The sequence below is a fragment of the Stigmatopora argus genome, chromosome 10 (assembly GCF_051989625.1).
Source record: "Stigmatopora argus isolate UIUO_Sarg chromosome 10, RoL_Sarg_1.0, whole genome shotgun sequence".
In the NCBI taxonomy this organism is placed as follows: domain Eukaryota; kingdom Metazoa; phylum Chordata; class Actinopteri; order Syngnathiformes; family Syngnathidae; genus Stigmatopora; species Stigmatopora argus.
The window spans coordinates 16,597,039-16,623,885 of record NC_135396.1 but is presented as its reverse complement, the minus strand read 5'-3'; the positions used below and the strand labels follow the sequence as shown (position 1 = coordinate 16,623,885).

The 26,847-nt window shown below is 42.1% G+C and overlaps 1 protein-coding gene across 6 annotated transcripts in view; it reads right to left on the bottom strand.

Annotated features, from left to right (window-relative positions):
* LOC144083872 (protocadherin Fat 3-like) overlaps positions 1 to 26,847 on the bottom strand; it is a 188,839-nt gene that overhangs the window by 59,134 nt on the left and 102,858 nt on the right. For all 6 annotated transcript variants that reach the window (XM_077612018.1, XM_077612019.1, XM_077612021.1 and 3 more), the window contains 8 exons: positions 13,275 to 13,485; positions 10,483 to 13,208; positions 8,997 to 10,368; positions 7,687 to 7,883; positions 7,374 to 7,527; positions 5,444 to 5,677; positions 4,249 to 4,641; positions 3,915 to 4,129 (listed from right to left, as the gene is read on the bottom strand). In XM_077612018.1, the coding sequence (XP_077468144.1) occupies positions 3,915 to 4,129; positions 4,249 to 4,641; positions 5,444 to 5,677; positions 7,374 to 7,527; positions 7,687 to 7,883; positions 8,997 to 10,368; positions 10,483 to 13,208; positions 13,275 to 13,485 (5,502 nt within the window). The remainder of the gene's footprint in view (positions 1 to 3,914; positions 4,130 to 4,248; positions 4,642 to 5,443; positions 5,678 to 7,373; positions 7,528 to 7,686; positions 7,884 to 8,996; positions 10,369 to 10,482; positions 13,209 to 13,274; positions 13,486 to 26,847) is intronic.

Below are 26,847 nucleotides of genomic sequence, written 5' to 3'. Positions count from 1 at the left end.
GTCAAGCTTCAATCACCTGCATTTTTGGCTGAAATTAAATAATAAATTTGCTCAAAATTTTCCGATTTTTATTCTTTTTGTTTTTTTACATGAGGCCGGAATATTTAACCTCCTAAGACCCAAACTCTTGCAAGGCATGCAATTTCATTTTCTCTTTGATATTTAGGCTAATTGGGACCTGATGAGTGTAAAAACAAAGAATTATCATTTTACATGTTGTAGCTTCTGAGAAAAATGATGTCTACATCATAAGTGGACGCCAGGCCACTGTAGTCCAAAATTTAACATTGTAGCCTTGTGACAACCAAAAATGTGATGCCCACACATGTGGACGCCAGGTCCTAGGAGGATAAGAAATGAATTTTCTTCTGTGTATTTTGCTATTAAAAAAGTTTAACTTTCTGTTAGATGATTAAGCTGAGTGAATACAGGTATGTGTAATTTCTTAATCATACTGTGAATATGAATTCTGGTAAATACAAAAAGTTACACAATATGCATTGTTTTTAATATTTACACTGATCACCACACCATTTATGGGCCTTTGTTTTGACTTTTGCACACTGATATCGTTTATTACACTGATAATTTTAAAAACATTTTTAAGCTTACACCCATGCTGTGTGTAAGGAGCTCAGGCAGAATACTTTGAAGAAGTTTTCAGCCATAAGAAGGATGTCTTCATCCCTAGGTACATGTGTGAGTACTAGATCCTGCTATGTCCAAATTACAAAGTCGCAGTACTGGACAACACTTGCAAACATGTGAAGTTGAATCTGATGGTAGTAGATGGTAGCAAAAGCAAATAGACGACATGATCAGGGTTCCTTCGAAGCTGTGCGCGTGCGCAATTGCGCACTACTCTCGCGTTCTCTGCGCACGGCAAACATATGCAGCGCACAAAATCAAATTGAATTAAATTGAATTGAATGCTTTTATTGTACTCCAACCTGAATTGTAAAAAAAAATACATTACATTTTTTCTTTGCCATTTTGCAACGCAACTCAGAGAGTGCCAGCCTGTCACTGACAAACGACAACAAATGGTCATTTTGGATAAAACTGACAAACACCGTGTCCAGCCAATGATATGATGCGGTTCAGCTAACGTCGTGTGTGTTGACTTCCGCGGCATGATTTCATTTCACCAACCCTTTATAATGGTCAAACGAGTCAAAGTAAAAAAGAAATGCGGTTCTTCTAAGATGGAATGGCTGTCGGAGCAAATAGAATAACAAGCGGTGAAATTGGGTGAGAACTGTCGAAAACTTTGCCAAGTATGCGTCTGTGTGTTTCATTGTGTGTGGTATGTGTCATCGTTTGTCGTCAATTTACACGATGGACTATAGTTGGAAATTAGCCCTTGGCTGCCATCTTACATATTTACATATGTATGTTCATGAATATGTGCTGTCCCTTATGAAATAAATCAAATCAGCTAAAGTTGTAAGCGAGTTTTCCAATGCAAAAATATTGCACATAAATGGACGCTTGACTATCTCGAGTGACACATTCAGCAGAAAAGTCGTTTGAAGCAGAATGAGAAGTGGACAGATGTGAAAAATGAGGTCAACTTGAAGTAAGATTTGTGCAGATTCTATTGTCATTTATTTAGATATTTTATCCACAGATATGAATCATTACATTTTTTTAGGACTAGATCATTTATGGCTAGTAGACACATACCTGTCAAGGTATACGTTTTTTGATCATTTCAAATTGTTTACGCTGTAACCTTTGTACGGGAAAAAACGTTTTTGTTGTTGTTGTTTTAAAAAAATATTTTTTACGATCTTGTTTTACCCATTTCGGCTGTAATCCGGAACGTCCATTGCTAATATTGTCAAGCATGATATGCGCACGTGCATTCCCCTTTCACCCGTCCGCCTTTTCACCATCAAAAATATAGCAAGCAAGGTACCCTGACATGCACCTGCTCATGGCAGGTGTTCTACTGGTGTGTGCCCGTTGCGAGCATTTATGATGTTGCTCACACTGATCCTCTGTATGCCCAGACGTATGAAAAATAAATCCCTCTAAGCTGCGCGCATGCGCAATTGCGCACTACGCTCGTCTTCTCTGCCCAGCAGCAATCATATGGCGCGCAGTAAATAAAATCCAAACTTTTTATTTTATTTTGTTTTTTACCCCTTTCCCCATGATAGCGCCGTTAAAGCGGCAGCCAGTGGCAGTAGCTCTGTCCACTCATGTTTTTCGTGTTTTACAGCATGTTTTACATGAAAAATTAGAGGGAACATTGACATGCACCTGCTTGTGGCAGGTGTGATACTGGTGTGCCCATAGCGAGCAATGATGATGTCGTGACCCGATGATTCGGCTAAAGACGTTTCGCCGACGGACGTTTGACAGACGGACAGGTCGCCGAATGAACGTTCGTTCAAACAGCGTTTAATGATTAAATACAAATAATAGTATTTGTTAGTTTAATGATTAAATACAAATACTAGTATTTGTATTTAATCATTAAACGCTGTTTTCAGCTGGATTTGACCGAATTTGAGAGCATTTTGAGCCGTTTGGCGAATGGACGTGTATGGACGTTTTTTTGCCTCCATTGCGACATCATGGCGACATTTTACCAAGGAATTCACTTCCCTGGGCTTGGTTCTAATGTCCAAAGAGCTCCAGTATTTGTATTTAATCAATAAACGCTGTTTTCGGCTGGATTTGACCGGATTTGAGAGCATTTTGAGCCATTTGGCGAATGGACGTATATAGACGTTTTTTTGCCTCCATCGCGACATCATCGCGGCATTTTACCGAGGAATTCACTTCCCTGGGCTCGGTCCTAATGTCCAAAGAGCTCCAGTATTTGTATTTAATCATTAAATGCTGTTTTAGGATGGTTTTGACCCAATTGCTGTCATTTTACGGCTCGGTTCTGCTACATCTGCCCGCCCAAGAGTGCTTATTCCCGGGCTGCCATGCACGCCCAAGAGTGCTTATTCCCGGGCTGCAATGCCCGCCCAAGACTGCTTATTCCCGGGCTGCCATTGATGGTAGACTAATACATTGAGAGTGATGAGCGGCAAAGGGAAATGAATCATTGATTTTTACTATAATTTGGACAACGCCGGCGGCAGGCCGGATTAAAAACGGGCCGTATATGGCCCGCGGGCCGAGGTTGAAAAACTTGTACACACACGATCCAGGGGCGGGGCAAGCGCGCGAAACCCGTTTCGGCTGAATGAACGTTCGGCGGAAAGTCCATTCGGCGACCTGCCCGTCTGTCAAACGTCCGTCGGCGAAACGTCTTTAGGCGAATCATCCGAGTACCGATGATGTCGCTCACACTGGTACTCAGTGCGCTCAGGGAGGTTGTCTTTCTGCCCAGACCAATGATAAATTAGAGGGAACATTGGTCATGATTCATTTGGAGTATATCTAGTATTACTTCATATGTATCTTTGTCATAAGATTATTATATCATAGCGGCAGCCACATTCGCGCCATTGGTTATGCTATTTGTGAAAAACAACAACACTTCCTAATTCATTAGTACTCACCCTTTCTGTTAAATTTGTTCAATCAACGATTAGTGCAATTTTCGCCTAGGAATTATCTTTTCCGTTTTATCTCTAAATGTATTTTTTTAATGTAGAAATGTTACTGAAATGTAAATATGTTTTGCGAATCCCCAAAAATGTATTTAAATGAAATTGTTTGCTGAAATGTAAAAAAAATTTACAGTCCAGGAAAAGTGGTTTATGCTGAGGTAAGTACAACTCATAATAAATTTTTCAAGTCTAATTTATTACATTTTTGATGATACGAGTGTAGATATTTTTTGATCTCGCAATTCAAGTTTACATTTCATTGAAATGTGGTAATGATATATCTTGATATCTAAGTCCAAAAGGTCATAAATGACGCATAAACTATTATGAACATACCTGTACAACTGACTCTCCAATGGTGGCATCCTCTGACACAACAGTGGTATATAAATTACGGCTAAACATGGGGGCATTATCATTGACATCTGTCACATTTATGTTCACTGTGGTTATAGTGCTCAATGGAGGTGTACCCCTATCTTGTGCCTCCACTGTTAAAAAGTAGTCCCTGCAAGTTTCATAATCCAGTGACTGGGCAACTATAATGGCACCTGTGGGAGGAGGGCAGAGAAATAACAACAACAGTAGTGAAAAAGATATAGTTCAGCACAGTAAAATCAACAAGGTACACCTATTTATATTTAAAATACTACCTACATATCAAACTCACCAAAAACAGAATGGATACTGAACTTTCCATGTTCATTTCCTGATCGTATACTGTAGGTGATCTCAGCATTCGTTCCGATGTCTTTACTAGCAGCATATACTGTGAGAATCTTGGTGCCTACTCCCACATCCTCAGCAATGGTCACTAACTGATCCCGACGCTCAAACACTGGTGGGTTGTCATTTATGTCCAATACAGTAATTGTAACATTGACCAATGAAGAGAGGGGCAGAGGTAAACCCTGATCCGATGCACAAATTAATATCTGATAAGATGATTGAATCTCTCTGTCCAGAATACGTTCAAGCACAATAATGCCTGTTGACTTGTCGATAGAGAATGAACCGTCAGCAGAGTCTGTTAGAGAGTACACAACTGTACGTCCAGGGCCAGCTGCATAGAAAAAAAAGTAGTTCCAGTAATTTGGTATTGAAAATAACTAAACATTTACTAAACAATGTGTGAAAAGATGGAAACAGGACTGACATTGTGTGTACGTGCAAAATAATAAAGAAAATAGCCAAATGTTGGAATAACATTAGTCTAATTCATTATCTGCCCAGAATATAATAATGTAGTATGCATAGAGAAGAAAACTACTTCAAAAAAATCAATAAGTTATAAAATGTTGCTCACACATATTTTGCTGTTATCTATTGTGATGTGAAATGCGATTTTGAAAAGTAACTTAAATATTCATTCCTTCATTTTCTGAACCGCTTATTGTGGGGGAGTGTTGGAGCCTACGCCAGCAAACAATGGGGACCAGGTGGGGGGTACTCTGAATAGGTGGCCAGCCAATCGTAGGGGACAAGGAGACGGACCATTCACGCTCACACTCATACCTGGGGCAATTTAGTGTTCAACCAGACTACCATGCATGTTTTTGGGATGTGGGAGGAAACCGGAGTACCCGGAGAAAACTCACACAAGCCCAGGGAGAACATGCAAACTCTACACAGTGAGGACCGGCCTGGGAACGAACCCACAAACCCAGAACTGTGAGGCCAACGTACTACTCACTCGACCGCCAGATTCCAAAATACATTTTTGAGCAAAATGATACTGTATATTTAAGACCCCTTCTATGTAAGTTGATACTTTTTCAGACAATAGAGCAAGCAAGAATGTATTAGTTAATATAAACTATGTGTTAGTAATTTTATGATACAAGTAATACATTTAAAAACATCACCTTCATCAGGGTCGATAGCTTGAATACGAGTGAGAAGGGCTTTAGTGCCAGTGTCTTCATATACACTTGCTGTATAATGTGGCAGGGTAAAGATTGGTGGGTTGTCATTCACATCTGTCACTTCCACCCACACCTCAGCACGGCACCACAACCCACCACCGTCAGTTGCCAGGACAACCAGCCAGTAGTTAGGTGTCACCTCTCGGTCCAGAGCTACTGACGTCTTGATTGCACCTGGTAATGGAATTAATGAATAATTTACAAACATCATCCCAGACAAAGCAGATTGATTTGGATGGATAGGCTATCTTTTCAAACTTACAAATATGCCGAGGTTGCATTTTTCTGTTGAAAATTTGCAGACATGTAATAAAGAAGGTGGCTTGTGCTACTGTAGGCATTAAAAAGCTAATTTCATTAGCTGGAGATAACAATGATTACTCTGATTAACTTTAAAGGAGTGATTTGGTAACCATGTCAAAAAAGAAAATGACTGCACTTATGTGATTTGTGATCAAGGAATAGCCTGTTTTCCCCAGTGTCACGTCTTTTTGTTCAAATGACATCAATGTTTCATAAAGTGATAATTTAGTTAAAATGCACATAATCATTGTTATAAATTAAGAGTGAGACATTTGGTAGAGCAATACTTCATTTGTTTTTAAGCAAGAGCATCTGTTCTCTACTCTCACACCTTGGACTATCCTCTTCCATCTGCTGCTGGATTAAGAATTTCTTAACCAACCGTCCACAAACTGTTAGACTTGATCCCCACCACTCTTCCTCCATTACATTGAGCACTGGCTCCCCTCAAGGCTGTGTACTGAGTCCTCTTCTGTACTCCCTGTACACATACGACTGTACACCAACCCACCATCCATCCATCATCAAATTTGCCGATGACACCACTATGGTCGGACTCATCTCAGGAGGGGATGAGTCGGCCTACAGAGATGAGGTCAACAAACTGTCTTTGTGGTGCTCGATGAACAATCTCACACTGAACACCACGAAAACTAAAGAAATAATCCTGGACTTTCGCAAACACAGCACAGATCTGGCTCCACTCCTCATAAATGGGGTATATGTAGACAGGGTCGAGTCCTTTAAATTCCTGGGGGTCCACGTCACGGATAAGCTCTCCTGGTCAACAAACACCACGGCAGTAGTGAAGAAGGCCCAGAAACGACTCCATTTCCTCAGGGTACTCAGGAGGAACAACTTGGACACTAAGCTTCTGGTAACCTTCTATAGAGCCACTGTAGAGAGCATCCTGGCATACTGCATCATAGTGTGGTACGCTGGAAGCACGGCAGCAGACAAAAAGGCCATGCAGAAAGTGATTAACGATGCCCAGAAGATCGTCGGCTGCTCTCTGCCCTCACTGGAAGACATTGCCAGCCCTCGTTACCTCAGCAGAGCCAGGAACATCATCAGGGACCCATACCACCCTGGTCACAATCTGTTCCAGCTGCTGCCCTTTGGCAGACGCTATAGGTCCCACAAAGGACAGTTTTTTTCCCACATCCATCAGGACTCTAAACTTGCTGTAACACGACACACATTCCCTTCTGTGCAATAACTTTGGGGTGAGATAACATGAAAAAATGTTGGGCGGTGATCTCCCTCCTACTGGCTGACTGAAGGTAAGTGAAAGAGAGTGAGAGGTAAGTGATCCGCTCGGGGGTGATGCGATGTATCCATCACGGCAGAATGCCAAATTACGAGTCCGAAATTATCACTTATTTGGGTCTTTTGCCGAGAAAACGCAACTTATGGAGAAGCACTACCAATTTCGTCACACGCAGTTTCTGGGTATGATGACAATTTGGCTTTTGTTGTTGTTTGTTGAGTCAATGATGATGACAAAGCCTATGTCTGATTATTATTATTATTATTATTATTATTATTATTATTATTATTATTATACCAGTGTCTGGGTCAATGCTGAAGTCATGGGATCCAAGGCCCTGCAAGGAGTACTGAATCCAAGAACTGATGCCCACATCTTTATCAGTAGCACCGACTCTTAGAAGTACACTGTTCACTGGGATATTCTCTGGAACGGTTGCAGTATAGATTGCCTGTGGATATATGTTAGAAAACACAGCTTTTGATTAATCATTTATAATGCTTTGTTACAAATTTGCCGCATTTGGTTTTAAAATATTTATAGTCATCTGATATATTCAAACCCAGTTGAAAAAAATAAAGACAGTTGCAAAAACAAGTTTAATAGTCACCTGGTTACAGAGGGGTTTGTTATCATTGGTGTCTATCACTGTGATCTCCACAGTTGCTTGGGAAACAAATAGTCCATCGGTTGCAGTGACATTAATAATGTAAAGGCTGCGTTCCTCTCTGTCAAGCAGTCCTTTCACATACATTTTCCATTCACCCTGAACTAGACCCAGTGCATACACGCCTCGATAGTTCCCACCTGTAAAAATGGTGAAATATGAGACAATTAAGATCATTTTGAATTAGTTTACACATTTTGTCTATTCCTAATTACAACTAATCAGACTTAAAGAGGACAAATAAATAACCTGGAGAATGGATGTGAACGGAAAGTAATACTGTATTTGCTTAAAGGGTAGGAGTGTTAGTTTTAATAGTCTAATAATAATTGAAACCATAGTTATGAAATCCACCATGAAAATTTCATGATGGAAAGAGATTGTTAATTATGCAAATGTCTCTCGTTTAAGAAAATCAGGACTGAATGAAATTGATGTACACATTTTTATGATTCCACTTAAACAATAATTTGAAACGTGGAGTGATATGGAAGCATACTGTGATATATATATTTTTTTTCTACCATTTGGAAAATGCAGAACACCATAACTAGCTTAGTCACAGGGCCAGTTACATTGGTGTCGTGACCCATATCGGCAGTTTACGGTTAAGGGGGTGACTGTAACGGGTGCACGCATGTTTCGTTGTATGTTGTGCAACGCTCCCTTCTGATGCCTTCAAGAAAGGATCTAGCAGCTAGGCGACAAGCCTGGGCTTTTAGCCCTGGCCCAGTGGCTGCTGTGCTGACTACGCTGTGCCAATTTGAGTTCTGATCTGGTATGAAGGGGCGGATCGTGTTGCTGGCGGCCGACTAGTTACATTTGTCTTTAAAAAATCTTCATTACAAAAAAAAATGGATTTCACTTGGAAAAATATGACAGCGTTTTCGTTCTCCCCGGGCCTGCATGGGTTTCCTCCGGGTACACCGGTTTCCTCCCACATTCCAAAAACATGCATGGTAGGCCGATTGGACAGTCTAAATTGCCCCTAGGTATGAGTGTGAATATGAATTGTTGTCCGTCTCCTCGTGCCCTGCGATCGGCTGGCCACCGATACAGGGTGTCCCCTGTCTCTGGCCTGGAGTCAGCTGGGAATATATTTCTGATTAAAACTAATGTAACATTTTCTTTACCTTAGCCATTTGATTACCTAATCACTTGACATGCATATGGATCAATAAAATATAATTTTAATACACATTACTTCTCAAACAACAATAATTAAAAAACACTGTTCTTAAAACTGTTCTTACCAGTTATGTGATAGCTGACTTGTCTGTTATTGGCAGAACTGTCGTCATCTCTTGTATTGAGCACAGCAACAACTTCTCCTGGAGAGTCACTCTCATTCACTGTACCAACATACCGTTGCTCCAGGAAAATGGGTGGGTTATCATTGATGTCTAACACTGTCACTGTAACAGTGGAGGTACTAGAAAGTGATAATGCCTCTCCTAGATCTGAGGCAATTACTGTGAATTCGTATGATGGATTCAACTCATGGTTCAGGTTCTTGCAAGTGGAAATCCACCCTGCATTAGAGTCAATACTGAACATTTCAGTTAATGCATTAGAATCATTGTCTGAATGGACGAAGGCCCCAAGACTGTATGTTACTTGTCCATTGGCAGCTGAGTCTGGGTCACGTGCTTGGACTTGAATAACTCTGGTTCCAATTGCCATTCCTTCCAAAACAGTGGCTTCATATGAGATGGTCTCAAAAGACGGTTTATTGTCATTTAGGTCTAGTACTTTAACAATAACATCAACTGAAGTGACAGAATCCAGCTTGGCCTGTTGCACAGTGGCAATAACTTTGAAATGATATTCTTTTATAAACTCGTGGTCAAAGAGCTTATCAATCTTAATAACACCTGTACCTTTGTGAATCACAAACACCTCATCTTTGTTGTTTTCTCCATTTTCCCCGTTAACCAGAGAAAATGTAGCCTTAATTGTGTTATATGCAGGAGGATTGTTAAGGCGGACCATACCAATAGCATAGCCTATTAAAGTGTCCTCTGGGATGCTGAATAGGTATGGCTGTTGACTAAAAGATGGAATGATGGAATCTGGAGGAAGAACATGAATGTAGACTGACACTAGAGAGTGGCGAACTGGACTCCCACCATCCACAGCTTTTACAAAAAAAGATAACACCGAGTTCCTCAAATGATTGAAGCTTCCTTTTGTCACCATCCAGCCATTTTCAGGATCAATCTCCAAAATGTCCACCACGGGCATATGTGCCTCACTATAGAGTGAATATGTAACCCTGGCATTGGTTCCATCATCGGAGTCAATGGCACTAATCTGTGTCACCAGAAAGCCAAAGACCACATCAGATTTGACTGAAGCTCTGTATTCAGTAGCACTGAAGTGTGGTGCATTATCATTCTCATCCAAAAGTGTGAGTTGTACGGTGCAGTAAGAAACACGTCCACCAGAGTCTTGGGCGAGAACAGCCAGTATTATGTCTTTATTTGCAGGGTCCTCACGGTCAAGTTTGTCCACTGTGATGATTTGACCACTTGCATCAATGCTGAATTGGTTTTTGCCGACATCATTGACAAAGGAATAAGTAACACGACCAAAAACACCTGTGTCCGCATCAGATGCCTTTACCTTAAATAAAAAGATAGGGGGCAAAAGGGGGGTGCGTTGCATATTTTTTTATTTAATTGCAAAAAATAAGAGAAAATCTTAAAAGAATTAATCCCTTTAGTAAATAATTCTTACCTGTATAACTTTGGTTCCTGCAGGTGCATTTTCTTTCAGCTCTGCTTCATATACATTCTGTCCAAAAATGGGATTATGCAAGTTGGCTGTCAACACTTTAACATGAACTTGTGCAGTGTTGGTGAAGACTCCATCGGAGGCAGAAACATTAAGGCTGTAAAAAGGCTCCATCCTTTCTTTGTTATGGCTGGATAACATGATAATTCCTGTCTTTTTTTCCATCACAAAGGTCAACCTTTCATTTCCAGACAGAATACTGTACTCCATCTTGTCAAAATCAGAATTGTCTGCATCAGAAGCTTGAACGCAGGTTACAAATTGACCCTTTGGTGCCAGTTCGTTTACATGTGCTTCATAAAGGAGCTGATTGAAAACTGGTGGATTGTCATTTGTGTCATTCACCACAACTGTGACAAGCATGTCACTACTTAAAGGTGGAAAGCCATTATCAGTAGCTCTGACGATGAACTCATACTTCTGGATTTTCTCATAGTCCAGCATACGGGCAGTCAGAATCAGTCCACTGCTGCTGTCAATGTGAAAATAGTCAGTGTTGTTGTGTGAATCTGATAAGATCTGGTAAAGAACATTATTATTCTTCTCAGAGTCTTTGTCATTAGCCAATACCTGAAGAGCTGGTGTCCCAATCACAGCTGTTTCTGATAAAACTACAGAGTAGGACATTTTGTGGAAGATGGGGACATTGTCATTAACATCCAGAACAGCTACATTTACGTCAACCTCAGCGCGCGCACCAGTTAAATACTCAGTTGCTCTGATAGTCAGATGATAATGTGATGATATTTCATAATCTAACGAATGGATGATAATTATGACTCCAGTGTCAAAACCAATGTCAAATTGAAGATACGGATCCCCATCAACAATTGTGTAAAAGATACTCTGACCCTCAGGACTTGTTGCATTGATACCGAGAATAGGTGTGTGCACTGACACATCCTCATTAACAGAAACTGAATAAAAAGATTTGTCAAAGACAGGCATGGCTTTGTTGACAACTGTAATAGGAAATTCAGCGGTCGAGGACAGTGGTGGAGATCCACCATCTCTGGCATATACCACCATCACGTATTCCATATTAGACAAGTCAGATTCAAATGTCCTCTTGAGTTGAAGAATCCCTGTGTGTCTATTGATTTCAAAATGGCCATAGTCATCCTTGAGATAATATGACACCTCTCCATTAATTCCTTTATCCCAATCAATTGCCATAACCTTGAAAATGTGTGATCCTGGCTCAGCTTCTACTTGAACAGCTGCATAATATGGAAGTCCAACAAATATAGGTGCATTGTCATTTATGTCTTCCACCTGGACTTTCACCATAACTCTGGCTACATGCAAGTGGTCATGCTCCCTTCTTGCCTCAACAACCAGTTCATAGAATTCTTTCTCTTCGCGGTCAAATGGTAAACCTGTGGTTTGGATCACTCCTGAAGTTGGGCGGATTTTAAAGTGCTGACCAGGGTTCAACAATGTGTACTTTAGTGGTTCATTGAGACGATTTCCCACAACATTGAGAACAGCCACCTTGGTGATATTCAACACATTCTCTTGAATTGAGGAGGTGTAAAGATCATTGGAGAACTTTAGACCAGAATCCAGAGCTTCTCGTAAAACAATGGTTACCATTGCTGTCGTGGAAAATTTTCCATCGGAGACTTTGACACTGAAGCGCAAGCGCTCTTTGGAGAAGTTGTTGTTTTTAACAATTATGAGACCATTAGAAGGTTTGATTGAAAAATGTTCTAGTGCACCATCTGTGAAAGAGTAGGTGAGTCCTGCAGCCTGTTTGTCTGGGTCTGTGGCTGACACCTGTAGTGCCTCCGCACCGACATAGGTTGGAAGAAGCACAACTGTTTCATAGGCACTCTGTGTAAATCGAGGTGGTGAATCATTTGTGTCTATGACCTGTACTGTGACCTCAGTTGGGCTATCTGCTGTCAACTGTGGTCTACCATTATCTCTGACTTGAACATGGAAGTGGAAGGTAGAAAACTTCTCATGGTCTAGATTTGCAATGGTCCTGATGGAGCCAGTACCTGAGTCCACTGTGAAAATCATTTTTGCTGTGTCCTCGACAATCTGATATACGAGCATAGCATTCTGGTTGTGATCAGCATCAGTAGCTTTGATTACCAATGGGGAATTGTCTAAGTTTAAAACTAGACTATTAACAGGTGCAGCTTCGCTGATGCTTCCAAGATAGTGAAGTTGCTTGAATACTGGCAGGTTATCATTTTCATCCAAAACATGTATCAGAAGAGTTGCAGTGGAACTCAAGCCAGCCATGTTTGTAGCTTGTACTGCGAGGGTAAAATATGATCTAGTCTCAAAGTCCAAAGACTTTTGAGTGGTAATTACTCCACTATATTGATTTATCTGAAAAATTCTACCTGAGTTGCCTTGTTTGATGTCATAAGTGAGTGTGGACTGACTGACTGCACTGACTGTGGTGACAGAGGTGCCAACTACTGCATTTTCTGAGATATCAGCTTGGTACTCCGGTTGAGGGAACTTTGGGCCTGCATTGTTCGAGAGGGTGACTGTAATATGCACAATCGTGGTTGTGGACAGGGAGGGGGAGCCATTGTCTGTGACTCGGATAGTGAGTATGTAGTGACCTATACTTGACAAGTCGAGGTCATGAGCAATTGTTATGATTCCCAGAGATGGCTCAATATGAAATGAGTTTCCATTGTTCCCTGTAGGAAAATAAAAAACAATTTAATTAAATTGATTATGAAAAACAAGTTTTCAAGAGAACCAACCTGATTCAATGGAATAGTGAAGTTCTCCATTCCTTCCTTTGTCTTTGTCCAAAGCAGTGACCTTCACAACAGCTGACCCCACCGCTGCTGACTCATAGACTGAACCCTCATATATTGCACTTGTGAAGATCGGGACATGGTCATTTATATCTTCCACTTCTACCAGCACACGAGCCAGGTTTTTCCGGTATGGGAATTCTTGATCTTTAACCTATGGTGGGACACAAATTTTGGTAATAATATAACCATATTTACTCGCATATAAGCCGCACCCTTAAAATTGTCTCAAAATTTTTGAATTTTACAATTTCTCGCGTCTAAGCTGCCCCCTGATTCACAATTTTCACCTCCATATTTATGGTTTTAATAGGGAGTACAAATGTGTCACTTTGAAGGGAAAATCTTAAGAAAAACCATCACGTAGTATTTCTGAGATACGGTATGAATCAAAAGCATATTATTAGGGTCCATAAGTTAAGTTAATATGCCTGTCTTTGTAAATGCAAAATATCAAATTATTCAATTTGAAAAAAGAAATAAGTCTATCTTGATGAGAGTCCGATGCTTTTTAATGAATCACAATTTTCTTACCAGAGGTTTAAGATGTGGCGGCCAAATTGCTTCTTATGTATGTGTAAGACTGTATCAGTTTTGTGAGTATAAAAGCATTGTTGTCATACAAACTGTGAATGGCTGACATGTCACCATAAACACTCAACTGTCTGACTGGTTAATCAATCTAAGTCTTGTGATTGAGTTGACATGTCAGCACACTCAACTGTCCGACACTGATCAATCAATCTTTGCCCTGCAAATGACTGAAACGTATCTGTCCAAAGTCCTGCTGACAACTGTCAGTTTTGCCTGTATTTAAGACTCACTCACTGGTTATTCGGAGAGCGCTGCAAGGACAACAAACTGTGAGCGATCACGCTGTTTGAGCTCTCCCCATTTCTGCAGTCTGGTAATAAACTTATTTCCTTTAAATTGGTCTCACTCTTTCTTAACCTACTCCTTAAGTTGTTTCTCAGATCTATCATTCTTTGGTGCCGAAACACAGTAATTGCCAGAGCGACGACGGACCGCTACGAATGGTAAAATAAAGACTGTCGACAGCATCCTCCATTGAAAGGGTTAACCCGACGGACGTTCCCTCGCCGCGCCGGTGATCTGGTGACGGGTCCCCCGAAATAGGGCAGGTTCGGAACGAGAAAGATCGTGAGTTCACCCTTTGATTTCCGTGAAGTGTGATAATTTGAATGAGTATTATCACTGCGGTAGTATTGAATATTTGTGGTCTGGGACCAACTTACGTAGAACATATATGTTCGAGGTCTGGGACCGACGTACGTGGAACATATATGTTCGAGGTCTGGGACCGACATACGTAGAACAAGAACAGAGCCAGAGACTCCACTAAGAGACAAAGTCAAGGACTTGTCTGATCTTGGTGTGTTCAGAGATATTGGGTGAATCACGAAGTATTGAGATCAATTTCGGTAAATTTAGAATAGAATTGTTGTTTAAGCTATTAAGTAAGTGTTTAATATGGGTCAGAAAGCGACAAGGGAGATGGGTGTTTCCAGACAGCAGAATGGAGATCGGAGGGTTGCCAGATGTGGGGTATGTGCGGATGCATAGTGTGGGGAGTTGCCTGTGTCTGCTGCGATGGGTGGAGAGGCATGGTTTCTGTCCCAATTTGAGGGATATGGAAGGTTTGATGAACGTAGAAAGGGAATTGTTGAAGAAAATAGTTTTGTAAGCATGAAGAAAATAGTTTTGTAAGCATGAAGAAAATAGTTTTGTAAGTGAATGGAAAAGAAAGTGTGGAAAAAGCAGCTGAAGGTGTGCGGAGAGTTGACTTGAGGTGCATAGAGTAGAGTTAAAATATTTTGTGTTCAGTGTTGCTGCAGAAAATGGCTCTTATCTTAAGTAAACATCGTCTCCTCGGTGGGGGTGAGACGAGTCATTAGGAATTCAGCCAGTAAATTTAGCTATCCTTGGGTGGTTAGCAATATAGGGGTGATTTGCAAATTAGACCTTAAGTATTAACAATTATTTGGTTGTTAATGATATCAAACATGAAAATGACAATGCTGAAATGGCATTCATCCAAATTATTAGGTAAATTGTACCTGGCTGGTTTAGATAAAATAATTAATTTAGGATAGGCATGATTTGCCTAGGACGGAAGAGGCATGGGATGTTTTCAGTGCACGGGAAACATTCCTTGTTTTGTCCAGAGCAGGTGAAATATGCTTTGCGTGGGTCATATTAATGACTATTCGAATATTAATGATATACGGATTGCATAAGCATCGAACAATTGATGTCAACCAAATGACGTTGACCTATTTCCTTAGGGAATGATTATTGCTAATAGGACAGAAATAGGTGGTTAGCTGCCAATAAGCCCCAGACTTGGGATGGCGCTCTCCACCGGTGATGAAAATTTGCAGATTATGAGTGTGAGCGTGAATGTTTGTCTGTCTTTTTTTGTTTTTGATTGGCTGGCCACCGAGATATAATCAATCGGTTAGATATCAAGGTGGAAAAGGATTTAGACAATTGGAATGGATTTCTGAAATCTCCAATAAGCCCTTTTTCAGGGATGGCGGCGACAAATTATGGAAAAAAATATTTCGTCAAATGAAATTTTTGATGAAAATGCAGCAGCAGTACTCCAAATGTGAAACTTGCCGTGGAGGAACAAATAATCTGCTCTGCGAAATGGGGAATTTTGGGACACTGAAAAAAAAAGGAAAAATCTTTAAGGAAACGCATTGAATTTGGGTTAGCAGGAGACTTTGCTTCTCAACAGGAAACGGACCAACGGTGGTGCCAGAAGCCTGGGTGCTCAACCTACAGTATAAAGAAGAAGCACTAGCACGACCCAAAGTGGGAACGTCCATACCAAGTGTTGCTGACCAACCAGCAGACAGGAAAATAGCCGAGCGGGGGATGAGATCCACTTTTTGCACAAAGCATTTCAATTGAGACTAAACCTTCTTACAAAGGGTTAAAATAAACGAGGAATGAAAACGTCCAATGGATCCCCAGTCAAACACGCAGAGCTTCTCACAGAACTCCTCAAAGCGGTACAGCTACCGATGAAGCTGGCTATCTGCAAATGTAAAGCACACACGACGGGACAAGACCCCGTCTCATTGGGGAACAAGCGAGCAGACGAAGCAGCCAAAGAAGCCGCACACTGCAAACATCTAGACGGCAATCTCCACGGTGGAATGACACAGCCCAATCCCTGCCAAAATCCTAAGAGACATGCAAAATAAACGACCAGAAAAAGAGAAACTACAATGAGAAACAGAAAGAGCCACTCAACACAAGAACGGCCTCTATGCAAATAAGCCATGCGTCCCACGATCATTGTTTGAAGTGATTGCCAAATTGAGCCATGGCAGGAGCCATGTCTCAACAGGAGATAGTATAGTCCCAGAGGTCTCCAAACCTACTTGAATTTTTTTGCTGAAACAGCCTCACCTGCTGTAGACACAACTCTCAAGGCAATGAATGACTCAAGTGCGGAAAAAGGCAAACAGGAACATATTCCTTTGAGGTTCTGAACATGGATTTACTCGAACTGAACCAAAGTGGCACATACAAGTACTGTCTTGTGATCATTGACACACTTACCAAGTGGGTTGAGATATGCCCATCCAAGAAAGCTGACGCCAGGGCTGTCGCAAAAGCCATATGCAAAAGGTTCATCCCAAGCCATGGAATACCACAAGTCATTTGGAGTGATAATGGTGCTCACTTCGTGAACCACGTGGTCCAAACTGTGGGACGGCATCTTGGAGTCAACCTGAAATATTGTTACACCTGCCGCCCCCAAAGTGCTGGACTCGTTGAAAGAACCAATGGAACAGTAAAACTCAGACCTAGAAAAAACATGGAAGACACAGGAAAACCATGGCCAGAATGCCTGAGCCTGGTAGAAACATACATGAGAATCATTCCGACAGCACAGAGATGCACACCATTTGAGACAGTGAATGGCAGACCCTTCAACTTACCAATGTGGGAAAAAGATCTGGTGGTAGAAGAGAAAGGAGAAACAGATCCCCTCACTCAGTGGTTATGCAAAATGTTCCAAGAAAGAACTGTGATAAATGGAAATGATCTGCCGACATCTTCTCTGTCTCCCACACAGGAGATCCTGTCCCCAGGTGACCTGGTACTCTTCAAGGTGATAAAAAGAAAGTGCTGGTCATCTCCAAGTTGGGACGGACCTCACTGTGTGATTTCGACCGCTAACTTCACCAAGTTGGCCACCACCGTCAAAGCTGATGAACGTGTGTTGGAGCTCACGACCATGATCCAGTGTGGGGCTCGGATGTTCCCCTCGAACACAAACACTGGTCAGTCTCCTCCAAAATCCTGATGACTCTCTTCCCCTGGGTAGGAACAGCAAGGAACACTATGTCTGGAGGCCATTGACTACAAATTCCAGGCCTACGTCAACGCATCAGTCCGACTACAACAAGGCCGGGAAGCCCAAATAACCGCCCAGCAGAGAGGTGTGTGTGCCATGGTAGGAGACTCATGCTGCACCTTCATCCCTACCAACACATCCTACTCAGTCCATGATGCCCTACAAACTATGAAGAACATACAGAACGCTATGAGCTAAGATCCGGTTCCACAACGAGGATGGCTTGACTGCTTCCTCTCGGGCTCATGGACACAGACTCTTTTGAAAGCCCTAGTACCATTCGTAACTGTTATTGCTCTCGTGCATTTTATTCTAACTTGTTGTTTACCCTGCTTCTCAGCTTTGATCAAACGTACCATTAATGCCACAGTCGATCAAACCATGATTGTTGAAACCCAGCTAATGCTAACTCGTATACACAGGCAACAATCCATATCCCAATCTGACCCTGATGTTGTGCTACTGTCTGACACCGATTAATATGTCTTTCCTATTGTGAGACACCAGGTCCCCCTCCTGGTCGGTCTAAACTCCAGTTCGAAGTAATTTGTGAAGAATTTTGTTCAAAAGTAGCGTCGCTAACGAACGAGGTTCCGATGTGTTTATACTCACACCAGGAGGGAATTGTAAGATTGTATCAGTTTTTGAGTATAAAAGCATCGTTGTCATACAAACTGTGAATGGCTGACATGTCAGCATAAACACTCAACTGTCTGACTGATTAATCAATCTTAGTCTTGTGATTGAGTTGACATGTCAGCACAAACACTCAACTGTCCGACACTGATCAATCAATCTTTGCCCTGCAAATGACTGAAACATATCTGTCCAAAGTCCTGCTGACAACTGTCAGTTTTGCCTGTATTTAAGACTCACTCACTGGTCATTCGGAGAGAGCTGCAAGGACAACAGACTGTGAGCGATCATGCTGTTCGAGCTCTCTCCATTTCTGCAGTCTGGTAATAAACTTATTTCCTTTAAATTGGTATCACTCTTTCTTAACCTGCTCCTTAAGTTGTTTTTCAGATCTGTCAGTATGGAAAAAAAACATACATACAACAGCCGTAGCCGATAGTTAGTGGATCTGTGGCAATTATTTATTGCATAAGGTTCTTCCGCCACGCTGTATTGGTCTGTGCACCTTGGTAAGGATAAAAGTGTCTGTTCAAGTAATGTATAAAGTAGTGGCTGAACTTCTAAACACAACTAGAGAGAGTAGGTTTAAGAGGTCATACGTGCCTGACTGTTGTGCTTATTTAGACTCAATAAGACTCAAATAAGATCAAAGCCAGAAGTGAAATTAAGTTAGGGTTGGAGTCCATACTCCTTTGGATTACCGTAATTACTCGAATATAACGCGCACTCGAAAATAACACGCAGGTCATTTTGGGCCAAAAAAATCTGGAAAAACGCAGTACTCGAATATAGTGCGCACCTAAAATTTCCCGCTGACGAAAATCAGAAATCTTACCTTTTTTTCTTCGTTTCACGATTGTTTTGTTCAAACAAATTTATTCATTAGAATCCTTCAAATGAAGAGTTCCTCTCTCTCTTTGTCTGTCCTCTTGTTATGATCGCGCCGCGTCGCTGGGTCGTCGCAGCGCGATCGAGGGCATCTGTTACGGTCGCGCCGCGTTGTGCGACGCGACCGTGGATGTAGGTAGACCCAAATACAGGAAGCAGGAGAGGACGAGGCATTCAGCGTGATACGGAGTCCTTTAATGAATCAACCAAGGCGTGGAAACAAACGTGGCCGCATGCGGCGCGCATACGGACAGAGGCAACAGAATAACGACAGCTAGCGAGCGCTAGCAACCGCTAACAACAGTCAATGATAGTCAACGATAGTCAACGATCCGGCGACGTGTGATGACGCGTTGCTACTTAAATACAGGAAACGAAAGGAATCAATGGATTGGCTACAGCCGGTATGCGTCAACTTCCTCTTCCTCCCACAACACATCATCCGATTGGCTTTACGAGATGACGTAAAATCCGTGCGTCGGCTGTACGAGATGACGTAAAATCCGTGCGTCAAAGTGAGTTTGACAATGCTTTTTTCGATCGAAAATTTGTAATTTATTTTAGTAATTGATTATAACACTGAACTGAGAGAGGGTGAACTGAGACGAGTACGAGGCTAGAGGGGGGCAGTTGTGGTCTCGGCTTTCCGATTTTCGATCGGGTTTACCAGATGACGTAAAATCCATGCGTCGGCTTTAGGAGATGACGTAAAATCCGTGCGTCAGCTGTACGAGATCACCTAAAATCCGTGCGTCAAAGTGAGTTTGACAATGCTTTTTTCGATCGAAAATTTATAATTTATTTTAGTTATTGATTATAACACTGAACTGAGAGAGGGTGAACTGAGACGAGTACGAGGCTAGAGGGGGGCAGTGCTGGTCTCGGCTTTCCGATTTTCGATCGGGTTTACGAGATGACGTAAAATCCATGCGTCGGCTTTAGGAGATGACGTAAAATCCGTGCGTCAAAGTGAGTTTGACAATGCTTTTTTTCGATCGAAAATTTGTAATTTATTTTAGTTCTTGATTATAACACGCACCCCCAACTATTGGAATTAATTATATAGCAAAAACCTGCGTGTTATATTCGAGTAATTACGGTACTCCCAATAAAAATGTAGAATGGATTAATTATGTATATTATAATCAGCAGTGTTTCATTAACTATACAAATGAAGCTTTCAGAGCGCTCGGTGAGCAGTTGCATGAAACTTCAAGGATGACGTTGCAGAATCGTCAAGCCTTGGATTGAAAAAGGAGTATGTCATAAGATTAGAGATCAGTGTTGTACTTACATTCCAATGAATGCTGCTAGCGGAGGAGCATTTATTGAAGAAATGCTAGATTTAGTGAAATACGCATGGAAGTAACTGACAATACGGGGCGTGACGTATGGTCATTTGATTGGCTAAGGTCAAAACCTGGGTATTGGTGCACTAGATAGGCAAGGATAGGAATAATTGTGTTAGTAGTTCCAACAATAGTATGCCTTCTGCTTTGTTCTCTTATACCCGTTATGAAGTAGCTACTAATGAAAACTGTTGCAAAGCAGATGACTACGGTTGCTGTTACCAAGGTGGCAGAGGCACAGTTAGCACAACAAGTATACGAGCAGCCTGATCTGTTCCCAACCGAGGCAACGGTGTTAAGGTATTCCCGTGCGGCTTTCGCGTCGGAACTCGCTGCTTCCCATGCCTCATGTATCCCCAGTTTGTTTTTTAAAATTATCGAACCGGCCACGACTCGCTGTGAATGTTTCGGCTGGTGTTGAATGTGATAACTTTGCACTTTATATAACTGTTAATATATCCATAACAGCAATCGACGGCGGAGCCAACTTTCACACGTGTGTAGCTCTTTATTGCAACACTCAGACCAACTCAAAGCATGTCAACATCCTGGTCACGCTGTATTACACAATAGTCACTAGGTGGCGGTGGTTAAACACACTTGTATAACCTGAGGCAACCAAACAGTTCTAGTATCAATATACTACACTTCTCCCCCTTTAACTATGAAGTTCCTATTAAGAATTAACACTCAACTTCAAAAATTATCTTTGCCTCATTAATTTTTTTTTATAACTTTACTCCTCAAATTGTAACTTAATTATTACTGCTAACACAACCATTAGACCCAATATGTCAGTCTTTGACATTCCAATCTCAGGAACTCTTTTTCACATTTTTGTATGAACAGGAACTTTTTTATTTTAGGAACAACGTTCCTCACAACTGACCGATCACAAATTCAGTCGCTTAGGAGATGCTCTATCTCTCACTGGGTACCTGCGCCCAAGCACCTCTGGGGAACTGACTGCTCGGTTGTCAGGTGTAACTGTCTTGTCACAGGCCACTGAGCCTGGTGAAGGTGTTACATGTGTCTCTTCAGGTGAGTACGGGCTACCACCTACTGCTCCAGGTGTGCCTTTCCCCCCACATCTGCGTGAACCACCACAGGGTAGTTGTTTGTGACGTCCAGCTGCTCATCCAGAAACTCCAATGTGTCTGGTCTGGACGGTTGGTTGTACAGCAGATGATCAATGTGGATTGAGCGTTGGCTCACTCCATTCCATACCAGGTAGGTGACTGGTCCAAGTCTCTTTTCCACTGTTCCTTCTGTCCACCTCTCCTTACCTCCACAGAAATTCCGGATCAGGACTGAGTCACCCTCAGACAGATGTCTCAGCTTGGAGGCGGTTTTATCATGATAGTGTTTCTGCTTCCGTTGTTTTGCTTCCACCACTCGAGCGAGATCTGGTTTCAGTAAGCTGAACCTGGTCCTAATTTGACGTTTGAGAAACAGTTCAGCTGGTGCACAACTTGTAACACTGTGTGGAGTATTCCTGTATGACATCAGGAAGTTAGCTAGCCTGTGCTGCATTGTTATTGTGACATTTTGTTTCTTCTCCTCGAGCACTTGTTTCAGCAGTGATGCTTTCACTGTCTGAACTGCTCGCTCTGCAGCTCCATTGGAAGCGGGATGGTAAGCTGGTACCAAAATCTGTTTTATTCCATTGCTCAGCAGGAATGTCTTGTACTCCTGCGAAGTGAATTGAGGACCGTTGTCAGAAACAATCTCCTCAGGAAGACCGTAGGAAGAAAAGATGTTCCGCAACACCTCAATCATTTTGGCTGCTGTGGTTTTTGCCATGGCGATGACCTCAAGCTATTTTGAATGACTGTCCACTAATACTAAAAAGTGGTGTTGATCTTTCTCTGCAAAGTCAATATGTATTCGCTGCCAAACTCTAGTCGATCACTGCCAGCAGTGTAGAGGTGCTGCTGCTGGTAGTTTCCTCACACTCTGACAGGTCTCACATTGTTGTACGGTATGTTCTATTTTACTGTCGAGCTGCGGCCACCACAAGTAGCTCCTGGCCAAGGCCCTCATCCTGCATCCTGGTGAATATTATGCAGTAGTCGTCCTCGGTGTGCTGGTGGAATGATAACTCGAATTCCCCACAATATGCAACCTTGTTCCACAGACAGTTAATTTTTCCTGAAAAAGTATGGTTTCAGTCTCTCGTCCTTGTTATGACTTGGCCATCCAGACCGAGTCAGCTCCAGTACTTTGCATAGGACTGGGTCCTTCAGAGTGCTCTATACGATCTCTGTAGCCTGCACGGGAAGCTCATCCACTACTGAGAAATAGAAGATGCTGTTTTCCTCTGCTGTATTATTCTTTTCCTTCCCCGGCAGTCCAGATAACGCATCTGCGTTGACATTTTCTGCTGACGTTCTGTACTCTATACTGTAGTCATAAGCCATCAGTCTCAGCACCCAGCGCTGCATTCGCAGAGCAGCTAAAGTGGGGATTTCAGACTTGGGTCCCCAAATGGCAAGAAGGGGCTTGTATAATGTGTATAATGTATAAATATTTATGAAATGTGGTCACGCCAAAAATTATGGCCAAAGCCTCTTTTTCTATCTGACTGTATTTACTTTCTGCCTCTGTCAATGTACGTGATGCAAATGCAATCGGTTTTTCATCCCCATTTTCCATTATGTGAGACATGACCGCCCCTATCCCATAAGGTGATGCATCTGAAGATAATCTCAGGGGTTTCTTGGTGTCATAGTGAACTAGTACTGAGTTATTTACTAACTGTTCTTTTGCATCTTTGAATGCTGCTGCACATTTAGGAGTCCATTTCCACTCAACTTCCTTCTTTAGCAGTTGATGTAGTGGCTGCAGCACCGTCGACAGGTCTTTCCTGAACTGACCATAATAGTTTAATAGTCCTAGAAAAGACCGTAGCTCTGTGACGTTTGTAGGCTGGGGTGCATTAACGATGGCTGCAACTTTTGTCTCAGTGGGGCGCAGTCCCTCCTTATCTATCAGATGCCCCAGGTATTCTACTTTCTCCTGCATGAAATCACATTTCGCTCTTTTCACTCTCACCCCGTAGCTCTCCAGGCGGCTCAGTACCTCCTCCAGATTCTTCCGCTCTTGTTTTCCCTGTGACCAATATGTCGTCCAAAAAACAGGTCACGTGCTCCAAGCCTTGGAGGATCTGGTCCATCACATTCTGAAACATAGAAGGAGCACTGGACACTCCGTATGAAAGTCTATGGTACACATACAGTCCTTTGTGAGTATTTATTGTCAAATACTTTTCTGAGTCTTTTTCTAACTCCAGCTGTTGGTAAGCATGTGACAAGTCTAACTTGCTGAAAAGAGTGCCTCCAGCTAGCGTGGCAAAGAGGTCTTCAACGTTTGGTAGTGGATAGGTCTCCTCTTCCACCCTTTGATTTACTGTGACCTTATAGTCTCTGCAGATAGGAATTGACTTGTCTGCTTTGGGTACCACTACTATTGGCGCGGCCAGCTTTTTCTTGGCAATTTAACTCGTTCTCAACTGCATTCTTTAATGCATAAGGCACTGGTCTGGCCTTCCTGAAGACCGGTTTGGTATTTGGCTTTACTGTAATGTTGGCCTTAAAATCACGAATAGTGCCTAGCTCCTCAGAAAACACTGCTTTGTGTCTCTACAACACTGCCTCCACATCTGCGTTGTTACAGCCCCTTGCTGGTATAACTGAGAAGATGCTTGCCCAGTCCAGTTTGAAGTTTTTGAGCCAGTTACGGCCTAGGAGGGCTGGTCTGTCACCTTTTACGATCACTAGTGGTAGATCACCACTCTGGTTTCCATATTTTGCATTGACAGTCACTTGTCCCATCAAGGGAATGTTCTCTCCGGAAAAGGTTGACAGCTGCAATTTACTTACTTTCAATGGCAGATGAGAGAGATGCTTCTTATACACTTTTTCAGAAACAAGTGTTACAGCAGCTCCTGTGTCGAGTTGCATCTCTAGAGGAGTTCCTTCTAATTTGACCTGTACTGTCATTTCCTTCTTCCAATTTCCGACAGTATGTGTGGGATACACGGCATTCAAGTGATATGACCCAAACAGTTCATCATCAACATTTCCTGTTGTCTCATTTTTATTTTATTTTACATACTGTGTGCGTCCTTGCCTATGTATAGTTTTACACATCCTTGCTATGTGTCCTACTTTTGAACACTTGTGGCATGCCTCTATTTTATACCGGCATACTGGAGCTTCGTGGTTGTTACCGCCACATCGGTAACAGGGTTGGTGATTTTCTGCTCTCTGTGGTCTGGAATTTCCACTTGTGGTTTCACTTTTCCATTCGCTGGTGGCTGGTTGGTATTTCCACGCACTTTTGCTTGTTTTCTTCTGGTCAATCCTATTTACTGTGGCAGGTCCTTTCATTTTGCTGGCAAACTCCAACGTATTCTTTGATGCCATTTCCATGGATAACGACAGTTCGCATGTTTTTTTTAAATGTCAGATCTTGCTCCGTGAGTAATCTTCTCTGAATAGCTTCCACTCTCAATCCACAAACGGATCTGTCTCTCATTGCTTCATCTAAATCAGGGCTGGGCAAACTTTTCGACCCGGGGGCCACATTGACTTTAAAAATTTGACACGCGGGCCGGGTCAGCACAAGATATGATACATATAAAAACTGCACCCATTAACCGTACATATGAAACATAAACAGAAAAAAGGACTAAAGTATGAACATACTCATCACTCATCTGGGATTTATGGGTTGCTTTCTTGGTTTTCATCAGACTAAAGTTCTGTTCACACATATGTAGAGCCAAATAACACCAGAATCCTCTGTGCCATCTTCTGGATGTTTGTAAATTTGGCTGCACTTAATGAAGCCTAAAACTCAGAGACTTTCAGGGAGTTGAACTTGTCACATTGGAGATCAATCAGTTCCAACTGCAACTCCTGTGGAACCGTTTCCGGGTCTTGTGAGAAAGGACATGACACCAGCTGTCAATTTTTACAAAATCACAAAACCGACGGCAGAATTGCTCATGCAGGTCATCCAATGATTTCCTGTATTTTGACCGCATTTAAAAAAATATATAATAATTGGCAGTCGGCGGGCCGGATTAAAAGGCCTAACGGGCCGTATACGGCCCGCGGGCCGTATTTTGCCCATGCCTGATCTAAATGGAGACCAAAATCACAGTTGGTTGATAACTCCTTTAATGCCACAACATAATCTGACAGAGACTCGTTTTCTTTCTGATTCCTTTTTTGAAATTTGAATCGCTCCGCGATCACCAGCGGTTTCGGTTTGTAATGTGATCATAATCTTCCGCTTAGCACATCATACGAGAGGCTACTTGGCTTATCTGGTATGCAGAGGTTTTTTAACAGTCCGTAGGCTTCAGCACCTATTACAGACAGGAAAACGTTGGCTCGTTTACCTTCCTCCACTTCGTTTACAATCATCCATTGCTCAAACCTCTCCAAGTAGGACATGAAGTCTTCTTGACCTTCCTTGTATTCGCCGAGATTTCCAATGAATCTGGCCATGATGCACCGCCGACGTTAGCTTAGCAACTCTTGCTAATGCTAGTTTGCAAAGTCCCTTTACCTCCGTGTAACGCCTTAATTTCCGCGTTCTGAAACTGTGAATCCCTACCGGCTTGAAAGGGATCCCATCCTCGTCACCACTGTGATAACTTTGCACTTTATATAACTGTTAATATATCCATAACAGCAATAGACGGCAGAGCCAACTTTCACACGTGTGTAGCTCTTTATTGCAACACTCAGACCAACTCAAAACATGTCAACATCCGGGTCACGCTGTATTACACAATGGTCACTAGTTGGCGGTGGTTAAACACACTTGTATAACCTGAGGCAACCAAACAGTTCTAGTATCAATATACTACAGTGGTACCTCGTCATAAGACCACTCGTCATACAAAATGCTCGTCTTACGGGGGAAATTTCGATCGAATAATTCGCCCGTGATGCGGTCAAAATTTCGTGATGCGACCAAGCCAGGTGGCCATGGCATTTTTGTTTTGCATATCTTTCATGTATAACAATATTTACGAGCACCGAATGAGATATTCAGACCAGGAAACGCACAACGCGCGTGCGCGGGGAAAAGGGGGCTTTCTGGGTAATGAAGTATACTCGTGCACACAACGCCGACAGGCAATGGCACTCAGAATAAAACGTTACCCACAATCAATACGTGGGTAAGCTCAGCTGCTGCATTTCCTGTTATTTTTTATCTAATTCGA